General features: G+C 37.8%; 1 protein-coding gene across 2 annotated transcripts; it reads right to left on the bottom strand.

Annotated features, from left to right (window-relative positions):
* Window positions 1-340: 340 nt before the first annotated feature.
* Window positions 341-5,217, bottom strand: CCDC70 (coiled-coil domain containing 70). Of its 2 annotated transcripts, XM_003764549.4 has the most exons (3): window positions 4,882-5,217; window positions 3,854-3,897; window positions 341-1,263 (listed from the first exon to the last, which is right to left on the bottom strand). In XM_003764549.4, exon 3 carries the CDS (start codon window positions 1,184-1,186, stop codon window positions 515-517), a length of 672 nt encoding a protein of 223 aa, XP_003764597.1. In that variant the 5' UTR covers window positions 1,187-1,263; window positions 3,854-3,897; window positions 4,882-5,217; the 3' UTR covers window positions 341-514. The 2 variants fall into 2 exon arrangements, with proteins under 2 accessions (XP_003764597.1, XP_003764596.1); XM_003764548.4 differs by lacking the exon at window positions 3,854-3,897 and having other exon boundaries at window positions 4,882-5,216.
* Window positions 5,218-9,488: the final 4,271 nt, after the last annotated feature.

Here is a 9,488-nt window from a genome sequence, read left to right as displayed (position 1 = left end):
TTGTTTGATCAGATTGCTTGATTTCTTGGGGAGGATGGAGGGAGGAGAGTGTTTAAAACTCTCTTTACATATAATTAGAAAAATAAAATACTATTAAGTTTAAAAAAAAGCAGCATCTCTATCTCTATCTCTGTCTCTGTCTGTCTCTGTTCTCATTTCTCTTCTCCCTTCTACCTCCCCACCTTCTCTTAAATAAGGGAGAAAAAAATGTCCTCTACAGCCAAATGCCTGAGGAGAGTCCAGATTGATTCACCACTGATGCCCAAGGTTTGCTGGGTGGTTCAAAGATGTCAACCCGAAAGAAGAGCGAGAAGAACGTAAGGAAGGACAGGAGGCAACATGAAGGTAACTGACTTCCCTGGAGTTGGATTTTCCAAATTCCGCTCAGGACTTTATTTAGGCCTCTAGGATCCAGGAGACAAATAGATACAAAGTTCCTCCAGCACATGAGCACTCCCAGGGCGTGGATGTGCAGACTAGCCGAGTCCAGGCTCCATGCCCCAGTCCCTTTGGCTCAGGCTCTGCCTCTGGAATGACTTGGTGATGTCGGGCCTCCGTTGGCATTTAAGGCCCCATCTTCAGGGGGTAATGGTTCCTCTCCTATAGGGCCACCTCCCTCCACCCAGAATGCTTTTTCCTCCTCCCACAGGGCATTTTCTTCTTCCCAAAGGGATTTTTTATCTTCCCACAGAGCCTTCTCCTCCTCCAGCAAGGCTCTTTCCTCTACCCACAAAGCCTTCTCTTCTTCCCAAAGAGCCTTATCCTCTTGGAGAAGGTTCCGGTCTCTTTCCCATAAAGCATTGTCCTCTTTCCAGAAGGCTTTATCCTCCCTCCAGAAGGTGCGATATTTTTTCCAGAAGGCTTTTTCCTCTTCTCGGAAGGATTTTTCCATTTCCCAAAAGGCTTTTTCCTCCCTCCAGAAGGTTTTCTCTTCTTCCCAAAAAGGTTTTTCCTCTTCCCAGAAACCCATGATTCGACCTCGAAAGCCTCGAATCTTTGCCCTGAACTCCCACATCTGCTCCCTGAAGGCCTCGATCTTCTCACGGAAAACCTTCATTTCAGCCCGAAAGTTTTTCTCCTCCTGTAGTTTGTGGATCAACTTCTTCTGGCGTATGGTAGGGGAGGGAGAGAGCAATGACCGGAAGCAGCCAAACCCCATCCATTTGCTCACCTTGAAGGGAAACATCTTTCCAGTGAGCCTGGCAGGGCTGGCTGCAGCAGAGGGGTTGGCTGTTGTCCGAGCCCAGGTCAGCTGGTTAAGTCCTGCAAGGAGATCACAAAGAACAGGGGTCCATGGGGGAGCCACATTGCCAAGGGAAGTAATTCCTGAAATTGGGAGAGGGATCAACAATTAACAGCCACTGGGTTGGTAAGAGACTGAAAGACCGTTCTCCTTGTTACTCGGTAGCATCCTGATAGGGATGGTAGATGGAATCAGAGATTAAGACCTAGGACAACCCCTGAATTTTACAGATGGGGAAACTTGACCCAGAGTGGTTAAATGACTTTGCCCAGGGTCATATGGCTGAATGTTGGAGGCAAGTCTTTCCAATTACAAGTCCAGCACCTGATTCACTGTTAAGCACATTCTATGTATTAGGCTCTGTACTAGGCCTGGAAGTACAGACACTCCTTGTCCTCAAGCAACTTAGCTGGGTGAGCCTGCATAAGGTACTCAAATTCTATATGCCTCAATTTCCTAACTGTAAAATGGAGGTTATAATAGCACTTTCCTCCAGGGTTATTATGAGGATCAAATGGCAAATATTTGTAAAGTGCTTATGTCTGGCACATAGAAAGTGCTTAATAAATGCTTCCTTCCTTTCTTCCTTGCTACTTTCTTCTTCCTCCCCTCCTCTCCTTTTCTTCCTTTCTTTCCTTACTTCATCTCTCTCCTTTTTTTCTTCCTTTGTTCCTTTGTTCCTTCCTTCCTTCCTTCCTTCCATCCTTCCTTCCTTCTTTCCTCATCCTTCCCTCCCTCCTTTCCTTCCTTCCTCTATCCCCTCTGCTTTCCTTTTCTTTCCTTCCTCCCTCTCTTCCTTCTTCCTCCCTCCCTTCCTCCCTCTCTTCCTTCCTTCCTTTTTTTCCTTCTATTCATCCAACTGGAAGGGTCAGCATGCAGGACCTGAATTCATTTCCCATCTCTCTCATATTTACTATTTGTGTTCAACAGTTGGGCAAGTCACTTAACCTCCCTAAGTGTTCATTTCTTTTATCTGTAAAGTGAAGGGAGATAACTTTCTAGCTCTGGATCTATGAGCCAATTAAATAACGTGTACACAAGGAGAAAATTGTACATAGTAATAGAAATATTGTGCAATGATCACTGTGTTTAGTCTCAGCAATACAATGATCCAAGATAATCCCCAAAGACTGATGATGAAAAATGCTATCCCTCCCCCCCCTCCAGAAAAAGAAATGATGGAATCTGAATGCAGATCGAAGCTTTTTTTTATTGTTTGTTTTATTTTTGTTGGATTGTTTTTTGTTTTGTGTTTTTTTTTCATAGTATGACTGATATGGAAATATGTTGTGCATGACTGCACAGCTATAATTTATATTGAATTTCTAGTCTTCTCACTAAATGGGGAGGGGTGAAAAGAAGAAAAGAATTTGGAACTTAACATTTTTAAATGAATGCCAAAAATTGTTTTTACATGTAATTGGGAAAAAATTAAATATATTTCTAAAATGTGTACAAAGAAATAAATTCAAATCATATATTATATAAAATGCAAATTAATTTTGGGACAAGAGAGGACAACTGAATGGAACAGAAGAGGCCTCCTATCTGAGGTAGCCCTCAAGCCTCAGCTTGCTCTTGAGGGAGACTAGTGATTCTTAGAAGCAGATGATAATGAAGGGAGAGCATTCTAGAAGTGAAGGAAAGACTTTGTCACGACTCATAGTCAACAAAAAAGGAATATTGAGTTCAGTGAAAAGATAAAAAGTCAAATTAAGCCAGAATATAGGTAACAAGTGACTTTGTTTTTCTCTTTATTAGAAACAGCATGAAAGAGTCAGGGCAGACCAGACGTGGATTCTGGTCTTGACTCTGTGACTTACTGGCAGTGTGACCATAACTAAGTTACATTAATAACAGCTAGCATTTGTATGGGATAGCTAGGTAGTACAGTAGATGGAGTACCTGGCCTGGAGTCAGAAAGATTCTTCTTTGTCTGTTCAAATCCTACCTCAGACATTTATTAGCACTGTGACTCTGAGCAAGTCACTTACCTCCTCTTTGCCTCAGATCTTCCTCTGTAAAATGGGCACACATTGGAGAAGTAAATGACAAATCACTCCAGTATCTTTGTAGAGAAACTTCCGTGGAAATAATCCATGGAGTCACAAAAAGTGAGAAAAGCATTTGTATAACACACATTAATGTCTCACAAGATAGTTTATAAACATACTCTTAGCTGATCTTCACAACAACCCCAGAAAAGTATACTATGATCCCCAGATGAAGAAACTGAGACTGACAGAATTTGAATGAACAAAGATTTTCCCAACTGTAGGACCAAACTTCTCTCAACTCTGCCACCTAGCTGTCTCTTTAGGCTTCACTCATTTTTTAAACTCATTTCAGTCATGTCCAACTCTTCTTGACTCCATTTGGGGTTCTCTTAACAGAAATACTGAAATATTTTGCCATTTCTTTCTCCAGTTCATTTTACAGGTAAGGAAACTGAGACAAATAGGATAAAATAACTTGCCCTGGGTCATACAGCGGAGACCAAATTTTGAATTGAGGGCTTCTTGACTCCAGGTCCAGTGCTCTATTTATTGTACCCCTCCAGCTAGCCCTTCCCCATCTATAAAAGGGGCTAGCAAAACCGTCACTACTTACCTCATAGTAACGTTGTGAGGAAAGTTCTTGTAATATCAGGAACGCTATGTAAAAGGTAAGGTATTATTATTATTTGTTACTCCTTACATACCAAGGCTTACATAGTGGGAATATCCATAAGACAAAATAATCAGCAAATAATGCCAGTATCCCGCTTATTGGATTGGTCAAATATGATAAGACTCTTAAAAATCCCCACATTGCCCTGAAAATACTGTTACTACTGAAGAAGAGATCAATTTAAATCTTTGACAATCATAAATTTGGAATAGAACATAAAATATCAACTAATTCTTGACTTAACTCTTTTCATCCTTATTGAATTGCTAGTCAGTCAAAAATATGTATTGAGCACTGCAGCATATAGAATACTGGATACTCATAAGAAAAGGAGAAAATGTATGTTCTTCCCTTCAAGGAATTCATTATATTTACTTGTAACTTATAATACAAATACTATTACATACATTCTCCTCCACCCTGAAGCATTTCTTCCTCCTTCATTCTGAGGAATAAGTGAGATTTTCTCTGTTTCATTTCCCCTAGTGGCTAACAACAGCAAATAGTTTTAAACCTATGTTATCTTGGTAGGAAAAGTTTAAGAATTTGTATTTAATTAAGAACTCATAGTGAAAAGTAAACAGAGTTTTTTAACTACTGTTCACACCTCTTCCATTGCTATCAAGGCTCCAGAGACTTTTCTCTATATTGAACAGTTGCTATTAATAACCTCAGGAGAAAAATTAAAAGTCTTTGAAACAGCTTCCAGAATCCCCACCACTACTGTTAGCAATATCTCATGTTTCTCCAATTTTAGTAGTAAAACATCTTCAAAAGGGGGGGAAATAATGTGAATAAGTATAGTGTAAACATGAATATGAGTGAAACATGCCAACATCAAATTCCTCTTCCTTGGGATAATTTGTGTCTGGGGCACGTAGAAAGGCAGAACATAAGTTACACCTAGGATACTTTCATCCTAAGTTTAGAATCCTTTATCGCCAAATCTGAAATAAAGGGATACTTACTGCTTAGCTGTTCCCCAAATCAACTGGACAACTCTTGTTACATCCAGGAGACAGGCACTCATTGTCTAACTGATCAGGTCATCTATAGTGATGTCATTTCAAAGGATGCAAAACCAATTGTGTTTGTAATACTCCCTGTCTCTTTCCCTACTCATCCCTTTCCTCCTCTCTTAAGGTTAGCTTTTAAGATGAGGAGGACAGTGAGAAAGATAGAGATTGAAGAAATTGAACAAGATAAAAAGAATATTGAGAGACTCAAATAATTTGGTCCATCTTCCTTTTTCAATCTGACTGAAAAGAACAGCAGCAGCACAGATGGTTCCAGTGTTACAATAAAGAAGATTATGACCTCACTTCCTGTCTCAACCATTTTCCTTTGGGGTAGACTTTATGAAAATCACTTCTATTTAGAGATGTTGCTATTTTGAGGAGTTGCTATTTAGAGAAGTTGCTCTTCTTAACTATCCCTGCTTTCCTCCAAGCAACCTTATGTTGTGGATACTATTAGTATTATTACACTCATTTTACAGATAACTAAAACTCAAAAAGGTTAAGTGGCTTGCTTACAGTCATATACTTAATAAGTGATAGAATCAGTCCTAGAATCCAGATTTTGTGATTCCAAGTCTCATTTTCATTCTACTAGATGATTATAGAGGATGGGCAAATTGAAGTGAAATGGAATAATTGAATAGCAAGAGATTCATGGAGAAAGTAGCACTTGAGATGGATCTTATGAAGGATTTGTAGAACTTATATGGGTGGTAAAGTAGGTTGAGGATATTCTAAGATGGCAGAGTCATACAAATATGGAAGTGGAAGAAAACAAAACATCTTAATCCTGCATCTACTACTTAATCTAGTTAGTGACTATTATTACTGGATTGTCAATCACCACATCCAGCTTGGCTAGAACTAAAGGTTGTGTTGAAGAAGGATGCTAGATGATTAGTTGTATAAACTCAGGCTATGGACAATCTGGAATATCCAACTGAGAAGTATGAACTTTTATATATGGTAAACCATTGAAGATTATTGACAAGAAAAATAATACCAATGGAAAAACCTCAAGACATGAAAGTGATTTAGAAAGTTATCTGGTCTAACCCCCTCCCAGAAGCAAGTCTTTTTTCTCTCTAGACAAGTTATCAATCTAATCCTTGCTTGAATGCTTCTGGGAATAAGGACTTAGTATATGGAATAGCGCAAATTATTAGGCTATATTTCTTAAATGTTACTGACATCTGCTTTCCCATTACTTCCAGATCATTCAGATTTGAAGGCAACTCCCACTTCTATAAGCTTTATACAGGCTGATCAGTCCATATTCTTTCAGCCATTCTACATATGGCATAGTTTTGTGACCCTTCAATAATTCAAGTATTCTTCAATAAGTACCCTATGATGAATAAAAGACTTGACATACCAATAAATGATAGATACTAGAAAAAAGAACATACATTCTAGTTATGTTTTTTATGGGTCATTGGGAGATTGGCTGATCCTTATCTAGATGGAGTTCAGTGTTGAATGAAAACATGTCCCTTTCCCTTTCTCTTCCTTCTTTGCCTACTCATGAAAAAAGACTTCGCCAATGACATCACCATAAAATGGAAGTTCTACTAGAATTATTATCTACTCTTCTAATTTATTATCATTTTTTAAATCATGGATGTCTTTTTAAAAAATTGATTTCTTTTGCTTTTATATTACATGCTGTGAATCTGCCTGTCACATCTTTCCCCACTCCAGTCCTACCCTTCATTAAGTGAATAAAGTGATTTTCCCAAAATGCCATTCTAACCATGTCATCCCATACTCCATAAACTTCAGTGACTCCTTATCACCTCTAGTAGCAAGGACAAAATCCTCTGTCTGGCTTTTAGGGCCCTTCATAACCCCCACCCCACTCCTGTCTATTTGTATACTATATTCACCTCCTTCCATATACTGTATGATCCAGTGACACTGGTGTCCTTGCTTTTCCTAAAACAAAACACTCCATCTCTCAGCTCTGGGCACTTTCTCTGGATGTCTAGAATGCTTTCTGTCCTCTTCTCTGGTTCCTAGCTTTCTTGGCCTCCCTCAAGTCTCAACTAAAATCCCATCTTCTTCTAGAAGCCCTTCCCAATCCCTTGTTTCTATGTGTTTGCTTGTTGTCTCCCCCATTAGACTGTAAGTTTCTCATGAAAAACTGTACCTGTGAGATTTATAGATTAAGGAACTCTTAAGGAAGAGTTTATGACCAAAAAAGAGAGCAGAGATTACAAGAATTAAAATTGATAATTTTGATTACATGAAATTAAAAGGCTTTTGCACAAACAAAGCTAATGCAGCCAAAATTAGAAGGAAAACTGAAAACTAGGAAATAATTTTTGCAGAGAAGTTTCCTCTAATAAAGGCCTAATTTCTCAAACATAGAGAAATTTGAGCCAAATTTATAAAAATAAGCATCATTTCTCAATTGATATATATGGTTTAAAGCTATAAATAGGGAATTTTCAGATAAAGAAACCAAAAGCTATCAATAGTTACATTAAAAAATGATCTAGGGGAAGCTAGGTGGCACAGTGGATAGAACTCCAGCCCTGAATTCAGGAGGACTTGAGTTCAAATCTGATCTCAAGACATTTAACACTTCCTAGCTGTGTGACCCTGAGCAAATCACTTAATCTTAATTACCTCAGCAAAAAAACAAACAAAAAAAGTGATCTAAACCATTACTGATTATAGAGAAATGCAAATTAAAACAACCATGAGATAACATCCTACACCTAAAAGATTGATTAATGTGACAAAAAAAGAAAATGACAAGTGCTAAAGGAGATGTGGAAAAACTGGGACACATACGTTGCTGGTGGAATTGTGAACTGATCCACATTCTGAACTAACATTCTGGAGAACAATTTATACTCCAAAGCCTACAAAACTATGCATATACTTTGACCCAGTAATACTACTACTAGGTCTAAATCCCAACAAGGTCAAAGAAAAGGAGAAAAGATCTATTCATACAAAAAATATTTATAGAAGCTCTTTTTGTGGTGGCAAAGAATTGGAAATTAACATGCATATCTTTTGACCTAACAATACATGAATCTCAAAAGAGATTTTTTAAAAAAAATGAAAATGACAAAAAAATTTATATCAGCTCTCTTCTCAGGGCAAAAAGTATAATAGAATATTATGGTTCTATAAGAAATGTTGAGCAGCATGCTTTCAGAAAAACCTGTAAAGTCCTCCATGAACACAAGAAAAATGAAATCTGTACAAAGTAATAGCAATGTTATGAGGTGATCAGCTGTGAATGACTTTGCTATTCTCAGTAGTACAATGATTCACAACTACTCTGAAGAATTTATGATGAAAACTCTTATCCATACACAGAGAAAAAACTGATTGTGTTGGACTACAGATTGAAGCATACACTCACTCACTCACTCTTTGTGTGTGTGTGTGTGTGTGTGTGTGTGTGTGTGTGTCTTTTTGCTGAGGTAACTAGAGGTAAGTGACTTGCCCAGTGTCACACAGCCAGGAAGTGTTAAGTGTCTGAGGCTTTGATTTGAACTCAGGTGACTTCAGGGCTGGTGCTCTATCCACTGTATCAGGGGTCCTCAAACTACAGCCCGCGGGACAGATGCGGCAGCTGAGGACGTTTATCCCACTCACCCAGGGCTATGAAGTTTCTTTATTTAAAGGCCCACAAAACAAAGTTTTTGTTTTTACTATAGTCTGGCCCTCCAACAGTCTGAGGGACAGTGAACTGGCCCCCTATTTAAAAAGTTTGAGGACCCCTGCAACTGGCTGCCCCCCTCTCTTTTTTAAACTTTATTTTACTTACAAATTTTTTTTTTATTTTTAAGGGGGGAATTCCATGTTTTCTTTCTCAATATGACTTTTATGGAAATGTTTTGCATAACTTCACATGTGCTTTCTCAATGCAGGATAGGAATGGGGATAAGGGATAGAATCTAGAACTCAAAGTTTTTAAAACATGTAAAAATGTTTTAAATGTAACTGGAGAAAATAAAAATATTTTTAAAACGAAGAATTGGAAGAGTTTATGAATAAACAAAAGAGAAGATTCCCCATCAACTAGGGAATGACTAAATGATTTGTGGTATATGATTATGATGTAATACTATTATGCTATAAGAAATGATGAACAGGATGCTTTCAGAAAAACCTGGAGTTATGTGAACTGATGCAAAATGAAGTGAACCAAACCAGGAGAATTTGTAAACTATAAAAACAATATTTAAGGGAAGCAACTGTGAAAAACATAGCTATTCTAATCAAGACAATTCCAAGAACTCATGATGAAAAATGTTATTCATCTTCAGAGAGAAAACTGATGAACTTTGAAGGCAGATTGAAGCATATTTTTAAGCTCTTTTAATTTTCATTGTTTTCTTTTGTTTGTGTTCTCTTTGCAACATGGCTAATATGGAAATATGTCTTGTATGCCTTCTCATGTACAATCTATCAAATTGCTTTTCTCTTTAAGGAGTGAAGAAGGAAGAACTCTTTCTTTGAGAAACTTTGGATTTCAAAATTCTAAATGATTGCTATAATTTTTTACCTGAAATTGAAAAATATTTAATAAG

The sequence above is a fragment of the Sarcophilus harrisii genome, chromosome 3 (assembly GCF_902635505.1).
Source record: "Sarcophilus harrisii chromosome 3, mSarHar1.11, whole genome shotgun sequence".
NCBI classification, from domain to species: Eukaryota; Metazoa; Chordata; class Mammalia; order Dasyuromorphia; family Dasyuridae; genus Sarcophilus; species Sarcophilus harrisii.
This window is presented reverse-complemented; position numbering and strand designations above follow the sequence as displayed.